Source organism: Carassius carassius, chromosome 38, assembly GCF_963082965.1.
Source record: "Carassius carassius chromosome 38, fCarCar2.1, whole genome shotgun sequence".
Classification (NCBI taxonomy): domain Eukaryota; kingdom Metazoa; phylum Chordata; class Actinopteri; order Cypriniformes; family Cyprinidae; genus Carassius; species Carassius carassius.
In genome coordinates, this window is record NC_081792.1 from 6,030,287 (window position 1) to 6,042,308 (window position 12,022).

General features: G+C 38.7%; 1 protein-coding gene across 2 annotated transcripts in view; it reads left to right on the forward strand.

Moving 5' to 3' along the window:
- The window catches only part of LOC132119223 (dnaJ homolog subfamily C member 14-like), a 35,299-nt gene that overhangs the window by 18,645 nt on the left and 4,632 nt on the right, over positions 1-12,022 (forward strand). For both annotated transcript variants that reach the window (XM_059529020.1, XM_059529019.1), the window contains exons 3-7: positions 3,353-3,451; positions 3,548-3,654; positions 8,508-8,627; positions 8,732-8,892; positions 8,982-9,084. In XM_059529020.1, the coding sequence (XP_059385003.1) occupies positions 3,353-3,451; positions 3,548-3,654; positions 8,508-8,627; positions 8,732-8,892; positions 8,982-9,084 (590 nt within the window). The remainder of the gene's footprint in view (positions 1-3,352; positions 3,452-3,547; positions 3,655-8,507; positions 8,628-8,731; positions 8,893-8,981; positions 9,085-12,022) is intronic.

The window sequence follows — 12,022 nt, forward strand, 5'->3', positions numbered from 1 at the left end:
TCAGCTCCTCGGTTCTCGAATCGGACGCGTCTGACAGAAACTGTTCTTGACTCGTGAACGAGTCGGTCTTTCGTTCGTCATCTGGCTTGGCTCGGTGTTCATCTTCAGTTCTCTCTTCACAGCAGTTCAGTCAGTGTACTGTTTGAGTAAATGAATTACTCCGGGATATTGGATTGTTTGAACTCAGGTTCTGAACTGGTTCAAAAAGATCCGGTTACATCGAATGATTCGTTCGCGACCCGAATATCACAAACTGTTTTGTTTTGAACTAGTGTTGGGCGATATGGTCATTTTTCAAATCGTCATATCGTCAGCCCCTGAGATCGACGATACACAATATTATCGAGCATGGGTGGAGCAAGAGAGAGACTCTTTGTTCTTGTCATAGCATAACTATTTGGTGTTTTAAACCGCGCAGGTGCGCAAGAGAGAGCCTATGAAGTCACCAATAATCAAAAAAAAAAATTACTTTCAAACATACTGACTGATTTAACTAACGTTAAATATAAAAATACTGTATTTAAAACAGCTAGTTCATACATAGTCAGACGCAACTGTCATATCGCACGTCCGCATCTGCGCAGGGAAGTTATCAGTCTAAATGTTCTGCAAAGTCAGTCAACGGTGAAAATCAATAGCAGATTTCATTTAAAGTCCAACAGTTAAACACTAATATTGGGCATAAACAAACATTTAAATATAAAGTATTTAAAACAGGTAAGTTGATATATTTGTAGTAAAGTTTAATTGAACTGATGCATCAGTCATACAGCGCTCCGGACCTCGCGCCTCTGACGCACCGTCACAGAAACAAGAATGAGATGCGTTCTAACATAACTGTGGCATTAAACTCAGTTAGTGAGGGCTCGTTTAATATATTGCACATACAGTATATAGGCCGTTTAGATTACTTGTTAAAATGCAATGAAATACCTTATATCTGCAGACGATGTACGTCTGTTTCTGGATGGAGACTTTGTAACGGCCAAAACTATGTATTTAGCATGCATCACATTTTAGTGCGGTGTGCATGAAAATAATAACAAGGAGGCAGATTGAACTTATTATCCATAGTGGTTCTCACGTAGTCCTTCTACGTCATCACCACATAGTGTGTTTTATAAGTTAAGTGATCAGTCTTTAAGAAAAGGACTACGTGAGAACCATGCACTATGGATGATAAATTCGCTCTGCCGCCTTGTTAATTATTTTGTCTTTACTTTATTTGTGACACCAAGAAAGACTTAATCTCTCATGTATGAGAAGAGCGCTTTGCCGTATACCAGCCATTAAATGTGTGGGACACCAACTCGTCATTATCTTTCTCTTTCATTTCATGGATTTAACGAATTATCCGAGTCAAAGCGGTACAACTTCACCGACTACATGCTGTAATCCTCCTGCGCGTGCGAGGTGTGTGTGTGAAATGCGGGCAGTGAAATAGCTGGGCAGTTAATTATAATAAGCAGCCTAATAAAAATAAAAATAATAGTTATTATTATTATAATCTAATACATTAATAGGAAAATGAGCCTAATATCGTCTTGATTATCGACAGAGAATTCTGCTTATGTCGATATCTCTGACGATCGTCGATACACGATACTATCATCTATCGGTACAACCCTATTTTGAACTCTCTCACAACAAACACCGAAGAGAAGACAGTGATGAATAACTGACCCTCTGATGTCACATGGACTACTTTGATGATGTTTTTTGTACCTTTCTGGACATGGACAGTATACTTTTCACACAGTTTCAATGGAGGGACTGAGAGCTCTCGGACTAAATCTAAAATATCTTAAACTGTGTTCTGAAGATAAACGGAGGTCTTACGGGTTTGGAACGACGTGAGGGTGAGTCATTAATGACATCATTTTGATTATTGGGTGAACTAACCCTTTAAGTATATATGAGGTTTAATAAATGTGTGTATTGAATGATATCCTAAATAATTGTAACCACAGCTATAATACTGTATAATATTTGTTTTTTTTAACACCTTTACAAAATATAATGCTTTTAAATGCATGACAAACAACCAGTTTTCAGTGTAACAATAAATCTACAAATATTATAATGCATTTTAACTTTGGTTACAATTATTTATGAAAAGATGTAATGCTTTACAATTTACATTATTATTGTCTATGTAATGCATTATACATAAAGGCTTTAAGTAAAGTGTTAGCAACATTTTTCTTTTTCAGTAATCTGTTACACTCGGATGATCTGTCACTACGTCTTTTTCATCAAGACTTCAAGTATTATCTGACTAATAATGGATAATGTACAGTCAGCTTTGTGCTTCATATCAGGGTCTACTCAGTGATTAATGACTGACTGGCACTTGACAATGACTTTATCCCACTTACAGTTACTTGCCAATCAAGTGTCTTCATAGACATAAAATATTGATTATTTTATTATTTTAGAAGAGACTGCAGAGTGATAGGAGAGACCTGAAACTAGCACAGCTGACTAGGAAATGTGCTTGAATATACCAAAAAATAAAACTTGTCCTTTCACAATCAAATAACCTAGAGAGCCACATGATAATAATGCATTCACCTCATAATTATGACAGGACTCAGACGCTCTACTCTGAACTGTTTTCATTCTCAGACACAGAGTGCAGCTTGTTGTTGTCATTATATGAATTGACTTCTGTGTGAACAAAGCAATCTAAAGGCTAGCATCAGATTTCATAACTTGATATATCAAGCATATATATATATATATATATATATATATATATATATATTTTTTTTTTTCGGACTATAAATCGCTCCTGAGTAGAAGTCGCATCAGTCCAAAAATACGTCATGATGAGGAAAAAAAACATAAATAAGTTGCACTGGACTATAAGTTGCATTTATTTAGAACCAAGAACGAAGAGAAAACATTACCGTCTACAGTCGCGAGAGGGCGCTCTGTGCTGCTCAGTGTAGGCTACAGGAGCAATGAGCAGCATAGAGCGCCCTCTCGCGACTGTAGACGGTAATGTTTTCTCTTCGTTCATTTCTCTTGGTTCATGTCAAATTAATTTTGATAAATAAGTCGCACCTGACTATAAGTCGCAGGACCAGCCAAACTATGAAAAAAAGTGTGACTTATAGTCCGGAAAATACAGTGTGTATATATATATATATATATCGAAAGAGATAAAGGGAGAGGTATCTCTATCTGTGCAAGCCTGTAATCATTCAGTATGACTTTTGAAATGTTGAAATATTAATGTGTTGCTTAGTGATTTGATGTTGCATACTGTAATTTTATAAAGACCGGTAGCTATTCTTTGAAGCTAACGTGTGCTTTAACCATTTTGTCAACTCTTGCTGTGTTACAGATCCCTGAAGATGAGTTGGACCCATTTAATGTTCTTGGAGTGGATATTCATGCCACTGAATCAGAGCTCAAGAGAGCTTATAGACAGCTGGCAGTACAGGTGAGGTGACGTCAGATCAGGGCCTGGATACATCGATTATATCTCTGTTGAATTATGGATTATATTGTCGATTTTTAATGTGTTGTTTGTGTACAGGTTCATCCAGACAAAAACAAGCACCCAGGTGCTGGTGAGGCCTTTAAGGTGTTGAGAGCAGCGTGGGACATCGTCAGTAACCCGGAGACTCGGCGAGAGTATGAATTGTGAGTAGATTGATCTAGATTAGTGTTGCACGGTGCACCGATTCTCGGAAATTAAAAATGTCACTATTCCTAAATATTTTAGTATCGATACTTCAAAGAATGACTGCGTTCCAGATTTGTAAAATAAGTATTTTAGGTTGGTTTGTGCAATAGAGCTTAAGATCTTTGCCCAAACCCGACGGGACCCGACGGGTTCGGTCGGGTTTGGGCTTAATTTATATCATCTTACGCAGGCTCGGGTCATGTGATGTGTTTCGATTAGCGCAAGAAAGATGCTAAAATGGATGGTGAGTAGGTGTAACAGAGGCTTGCCTCTGGCGATTACGTTTTGGTTGCACCAGCAACTAAAGCAAAGTCTGAGTTGTGGAAAAGTTTTGACCACGTTTATAATGAGTGAATGATTACGCACCATCAGTGAGCGCAGGAACGCACTGAAGCCATCTACAGTGGATTCAATCATTTTCCAAAAACATGTAGGCTTAGCCTAATCGCTGTGAGTAATAGTTTTTTTTTAAATGAAAACTAAATATTCATTGAGTCTTAAATGCATAATGTGGACAGAGTATATAGACGCTAATGTTGGCATCATTCTTTTATTAAATGTCAGCTGCTAGTGGCGAAGCAAATCCGGAGCCTTTATCTTAATTTCGTTATTGCCAAATACCTATCTTAATTTAAAATGTATCTTAATTTAATTTGTTAAAAAAGACTCGTTTTTATTGGTGCGTTTGTCTATTTATAGGCTAAAGGAGCCTATGTCTATTTAGAGTGCTGAGATGTTACGATGTAACAGAGGACTTATTTGATTTCTTTATTTCAAGTTCCAAGTGGTCTAGTCTACGTTAGTTATTAATAAATTAATAAAATAATTTATAAAATAAAAATAAAAATAAAAATGAATAAATGACTAATTTTTGACAAAGGCAAAAGAGCTGTGTGTGTGCGCACATTTGAATAATGTCAGGCTGTAAACGGGTTCGGGCTTTTAAAAAGATGTCAATCAAAATGTACTTGTCGGGCTCGGGCCGAAACCTGGCCGAAATGCGCTGCTTATAGCGCTGCTGTGGAGGGAGGAACTTTAGTGAACGAGAAATATAAGTCAGTGGGTTACCTGAACGAGAACGATTCATTCACCTAAAAGATTAGCTCACGGACAAACGATCACGAGTGCAATTTCATATAGCCTATATTAAATATTTGGAGTATATATTTTCATATTTTATTAGGTTCTTTGATAAGGTTACAATATGAAGGTCTAAGTAGCAACGTATCTTCCGTGATGTCCCCGATGCGCGGGTCGGGGTGGGTAAAGAAATTTTACTTTATTTGCAGGCTGGGGTGGGCCAAATCATTTCATAAAAGCAGGACCCGCGGGTTGGAAAAAAACTGGACCCACGCATCACTAGGCTTAGACTACGTTCACACTGCAGGGCTTAATGCTCAATTCCGATTTTTTTGAAAAAATTAGATTTTTTTTGCAAGGCCGTTCACATTTCCAATTAAATGCGACCTTTTGTGATCTCCTGTGTGAACGTGAAATGACCCAGAAGTGACCCGCATGCGCAGAAGAGTACTCAATGCTCAACGACGTCACTCGTTGTTTGTGGAAGTAGCTAACGTTAAACATGGATGTCAACAACAGTGTAGTCAACAGCAGAGCTCTTTTTGCAATATTAAAGTTATTTTCCCAATGGAGCCAGCACAATTATAATCTTCTCGTTTTAAGAAGAAAATTAAAAAGGAGGAGGAGAGCAAGGTTTTTGGCCATGGCGTTTTGTGGAGCAGTGTTAGCAACGTCGGTACAGAGAAACGTGTGGGTTCGGAGTCGCAGCCAGGAATGGTGGGATACTGATGTGAGTGGCTTCACTAATACAGAATTCATCAGTTTATCTTCTCGTTCCCACCTACTTCAACGCAGACGTATGACGTTTGTAGCGTATCAATGACGTACGGTCGGATACATGTGGCCTGGCCGTTCAGACGGAGGTCGCATTTCAAAAGATCGGATACGTATCGGATTCAGGACCACATACCCAAGTGGCCTGGGTCACATTTCACTGGGTCGTTTCAGCCTGCAGTGTGAACGTAGCCTTAGTGATACTGTGGCTGCCGGTCCACAACTGGCAGAAAAAGATGACACTCACTAAAGCTCACTGGCTGAGCTTTCTCCTCTGAAAGAAAAGGTTGCACAACTGACAGAATAAGTTACAATATCTGAGATATTGCTGCTAAATTTTATTTGCTTTTTTTTTTACTTGAATGCCATTGCTTAAATTGATGTTATTTATCTTTTAACATTTAATCTTCTGAGTTCAGAAACATTGTTTAAAATACTTGCTGTTCATATTTTTATCCAACGTTCAGAATCAAGATAAATTTATAACAGTTTTTTATGATAACTGGGATAATGCTGCTAAATTTATTGTTTCTTTACCTTGAATGTCATTGCTCTAATTTATTTTTAATATTTTGATATTTCATATTTTGTTCAAATGTTTAACATATATGCTGTTCATATGTTCATTTATTAGTGTGTTATATGATTAGAATGTTGTCCCTGTTTTAAAATAAAGCATAGCAATGATATTTGAGTGTATTTTCCCCTTTCAGGAAAAATATCGAAATCGCAATTCTTGACTAGGTATCGGTATCGAAACGATAATTTTGGTATCGTGACAACACTAATCTACAGTCGTGGCCAAAAGTTTTGAGAATTACATAAATATTAGTTTTCAAAAAGTCTTTTGTTTCAGTTGTTTCTGTGATGTACTGAAATATAATTACAAGCACTTCATAGGTTTCAAAGGCTTTTATCGACAATTACATGACGTTTATGCAAAGAGTCAGTATTTGCAGTGTTGGCCCTTCTTTTTCAGGACCTCTGCAATTCAACTGGGCATGCTCTCAATCAACTTCTGGGCCAAATCCTGACTGATAGCAACCCATTCTTTCATAATCACTTCTTGGAGTTTGTAAGAATTAGTGGGTTTTTGTTTGTCCACCCGCCTCTTGAGGATTGACCACAAGTTCTCAATGGGATTAAGATCTGGGGAGTTTCCAGGCCATGGACCCAAAATTTCACCACTTAGTTATCACTTTGCCTTATGGCACGGTGCTCCATCGTGCTGGAAAATGCATTGTTCTTCACCAAACTGTTGTTGGATTGTTGGAAGAAGTTGCTGTTTGAGGGTGTTTTGGTACCATTCTTTATTCATGGCTGTGTTTTTGGGCAGAATTGTGAGTGAGCCCACTCCCTTGGATGAGAAGCAACCCCACACATGAATGGTGTCAGGATGATTTACTGTTGGCATGACACAGGACTGATGGTAGCGCTCACCTTTTCTTCTCCGGACAAGCCTTTTTCCAGATGCCCCAAACAATCGGAAAGGGGCTTCATCGGAGAATATGACTTTGGCCCAGTCCTCAGCAGTCCATTCACTATACTTTCTGCAGAAGATCAATCTGTCCCTGATGTTTTTTTTGGAGAGAAGTGGCTTCTTTGCTGTCCTTCTTGACACCAGGCCATCTTCCAAAAGTCTTCGCCTCACTGTGCGTGCAGATGCGCTCACACCTGCCTGCTGCCATTCCTGAGCAAGCTCTGCACTGGTGGCACTCTGATCCCGCAGCTGAATCCTCTTTAGGAGACGATCCTGGCGCTTGCTGGACTTTCTTGGACGCCCTGAAGCCGCCTTTACAAGAATTGAACCTCTTTCCTTGAAGTTCTTGATGATCCTATAAATTGTTGATTTAGGTGCAATCTTAGTAGTCACAATATCCTTGCCTGTGAAGTCATTTTTATGCAACGCAATGATGGCTGCATGCGTTTCTTTGCAGGTCACCATGGTTAACAATGGAAGAACAATGATTTCAAGCGTCACCCTCCTTTTAACATGTCTGCCATTCTAACCCAATCAGCCTGACATAATGATCTCCAGCCTTGTGCTCGTCAACATTCTCACCTGAGTTAACAAGATGATTACTGAAATGATCTCAGCAGGTCCTTTAATGACAGCAATGAAATGCGGTGGAAAGGTTTTTTTGGGATTAAGTTAATTTTCATGGCAAAGAAGGACTATGCAATTCATCTTTTTTTCATAACATTCTGGAGTATATGCAAATTGCTATTATAAAAACTTAAGCAGCAACTTTTCCAATTTCAATATTTATGTAATTCTCAAAACGTTTGGCCACGACTGTAGATACCAAATAGGCACAAACATTTCATGAAATATTGTCATGAAGAAAATGGCTGGCCTTTAAATATAGCTTGAAAAAATCTCATATGCCATATTGCCACCAAATATTGGATTCACTCAAAAATTGAAGGTTATGCTCAGATCAATGAGGCCTACGATCAGTCCGTTCAATACAGAAATACAAAGCCTGAGCTAATTGAAAGAGAGCGAGCTGACAAAAAGATTGAATCCAAGATTCGGTGATCTCTTGATTTGGCATAATGGAAGAGCAATCTTTCGTAGATCCCATTTTTGACCAATAAAAAAAATCATCCCAAAAGATTACTAAAATTATCCATTTCCCTTGGGGAAGTCGTTGTACCCTGTGTCAGTAAGGTTTAGGCCAGTGTGATAACATTTAAATTTTTCGGGAAAGAGAAAACCCTCTCCGGGTCAAAATGATAACATAATATGATTGTAATGTGAAAAAAGTTATTAGTTGCATTAATTATTAAAAACTTTGTATATCTGATACATTGCATTTCATGCTGAATTATGTGACTAATTGTTTTAAAAATGACAATAATGACAATTAGAAATGTGACCTGTGCATGTTTCTTTGATATAACCACAACTGCGTGAGTCTTGAGTGTTTTTGTATTTGGGTTCTGTCTGCAGGAAGCGTATGGCAGCGACAGAGCTTTCAAAGTCCATGAATGAGTTCTTGACCAAACTGCAGGATGACCTGAAAGAAGCCATGAACACAATGATGTGCACTAAATGTGAGGGCAAGCACAAGTGCGTATTACTGATCATCGTTTCAGTCTTGTCATTCCATACAAAGCTTGTTTTGTGCTATAAGCAGCATTTCTATGCTCATCTGAGCATTGCCTCTTCCTCAGGCGCTTCGAGATGGACCGTGCGCCTGGTGAGGCCCGATTCTGTGCTGAATGTAGTAAGAGGCACAGTGCTGAGGAGGGAGACCTGTGGGCTGAATCAAGTATGCTGGGACTGCGCATCACATACTTCGCCTTCATGGATGGCAAAGTCTTTGACATCACTGGTAGGTAGTTTACTCGCATTGCCACTCTCAGATAATTGCTGTGCATGCATATGTTCAGATCGTTGAGATACATCTCTGTGTTCACACAGAGTGGGCAGGCTGTCAGCGCATAAGCATCTCTCCAGACACACATCGTGTGCAATATCACATCTCTTTTGGCTCAAAAGGTAGCAGCAGCACCAGCCGCCACAGGTAATCACTTTCTACCTAAGATTTGTTCTATCCAAAGACCATTATGACCTCATCAGTTACTCAAAGGGCATTATGATATCATCACTGTCAGACAGATTTGGAATGCTGATCATTCGATCGAAGTCAGTGGGAGACTTGCACACTTCGGTCTCTACAGTAACATTTGAATATAAAGTTCCATTTGTTAACAATAGTTGGGCTGTACTTCGTCTACTAGGGCTGTATAATGATAGTTAAATGATAAATCACAATTATTTAGCTTAAACATATAATCACAGGTATCAATCAGGTTTATTGTCATTTTAACCCTTAATCAGGCAAGAGTGGAAAATTATGAGCAAAAAATATTTTCATGTCATTTTTAACATCATCTGAGCTTAAGTAAAACATATCCAAAATAATTTTTGAAATATTTGATATATTTTGGATTTTATGAGTTGTGACTCCCAGGTCACGTTGCCTGATTAGGGTTTAAAAAAAGGACCAAGTCATTAATCTGTTAACTCTTGCTGGCCTACTTGCCACTGCATGCTTAAAACAATTATATCCTATACTTTACCTGATGTAATGTTGGCAAATTATATATCATTCAAAAGCTTACGAACTCAAGATTCAGCTTGTGAAAACCATTTTGAAATCGGACCTTGCTTGTAACAATTTTTTAAATAGGCATTAAAGTGCACTATCCAAACTTAAATTGCTGTAATTTATGAACACTTTGGTACGGTGGCCGAGACAGCTCAACACGTGTGGTGTCGTCTGCCCGTTCTCTGAAGAATCACACTCAGTCAGGGATTTTTCTCTCAGAAGAAAAGACTTTATTTTACAGAAAATAAAGCCGAGAGTCCTTGCAAGGAGATCTCCCGAATGTTATTTGGTATCCCCTTATATACACTAAATGGGGCGGTTCCACATAGTCAAACTTTTCCTTATGATTACAATTTTAATACCTCCCTAGAGAGGAGAGGCCCCCTGCTTGATTTATTCTAAACAAAGGCCCTGTATGTATGTCTGACCATATGTTTCTCCTCAGTTTTGTACATTCCAGCACGTAGCTTTCTATTACCTATAAGATTATAATGGAGTAATAACTAGCAACAAAAATGGCTAGATTCACATTGATTATATACTTGTTTAATTAAAATCTTACTAATAAAAATCTTCCACACACGCTGCAACTTAAGAAAACACATGCAAATTGAAAAAAGATCAGCAAGTGAAGAAAACACCTTCATCAGTTTGACAACACAAGTGTTGCAAATCATCACAACACATGCATATAGCGAAACGCGCTGCAAATCCTTCACACCACTTGCATATAACGAAACGTGCTGCAAATCATCACAACACATGCATATAGCAAACCGCGCTGCAAATCATCAGAACACATGCATATAGCGAAACGCGTTGCAAATACTTCAACACTTGCATACAACGAAACGCGCTGCAAATACTTCACAACACATGCATAGATTTGTAGCGCGTTTCGTTGTATGCATGTGTTGAGATGATTTGCAGAGCGTTTCGTTATATACATGTGTTGAGATGATTTGCAGAGCGTTTCGTTATATACATGTGTTGAGATGATTTGCAGCGCGTTTCGTTATATGCAGGTGTTTTGATGATTTGCAGCACGTTTCGTTATATGCAGGTTTTGTGATGATTTGCAGCGCGTTTCGTTAATGCAGGTGTTGTGGTGATTTGCAGCGCGTTTCGTTATATGCAGGTTTTGTGATGATTTGCAGCGCGTTTCGTTATATACACGTGTTGTGGTGATTTGCAGCGCGTTTCGTTAATGCAGGTGTTGTGAAGGATTTGCAGAGTGTTTCGTTATATGCATGTGTTGAGATGATTTGCAGCGCGTTTCGTTATATGCAGGTTTTGTGATGATTTGCAGCGCGTTTCGTTAATGCAGGTTTTGTGATGATTTGCAGCGCGTTTCGTTATATACACGTGTTGTGGTGATTTGCAGCGCGTTTCGTTAATGCAGGTGTTGTGAAGGATTTGCAGAGTGTTTCGTTATATGCATGTGTTGTGATGATTTGCAGAACGTTTCGTTATATGCATGTGTTGAGATGATTTGCAGCGCGTTTCATTATATTCATGTGTTGTGATGATTTGCAGCGCGTTTCGTTATATTCATGTGTTGAGATGATTTGCAGCGCGTTTGGTTATATTCATGTGTTGTGATGATTTGCAGCGCGTTTCTTTATATGCATGTGTTGAGATGATTTGCAGCGCGTTTCGTTATATACATGTTGTGATGATTTGCAGCGCGTTTCGTTATATGCATGTGTTGAGATGATTTGCAGAGCGTTTCGTTATATGCATGTGTTGAGATGATTTGCAGAGCGTTTCGTTATATGCAGGTGTTGAGATGATTTGCAGCACGTTTGGTTATATACATGTGTTGAGATGATTTGCAGCACGTTTGGTTATATACATGTGTTGTGATGATTTGCAGCGCGTTTCGTTATATGCAGGTGTTGAGATGATTTGCAGAGCGTTTCGTTATATGCAGGTGTTGAGATGATTTGCAGCACGTTTCGTTATATACATGTGTTGAGATGATTTGCAGCGCGTTTCGTTATATGCATGTGTTGAGATGATTTGCAGCGCGTTTCGTTATATGCATGTGTTGAGATGATTTGCAGCGCGTTTCGTTATATGCAGGTGTTGTGATGATTTGCAGAGCGTTTCGTTATATGCAGGTGTTGTGATGATTTGCAGCATGTTTCGTTATATGCAGGTGTTGTGATGATTTGCAGCATGTTTCGTTATATGCAGGTGTTGTGATGATTTGCAGCGCGTTTCGTTATATACATGTGTTTTGATGATTTGCAGCGCGTTTCGTTATATGCAGGTGTTGTGATGATTTGCAGCACGTTTCGTTATATACATGTGTTGTGATGATTTGCAGCACGTTTCGTTATATACA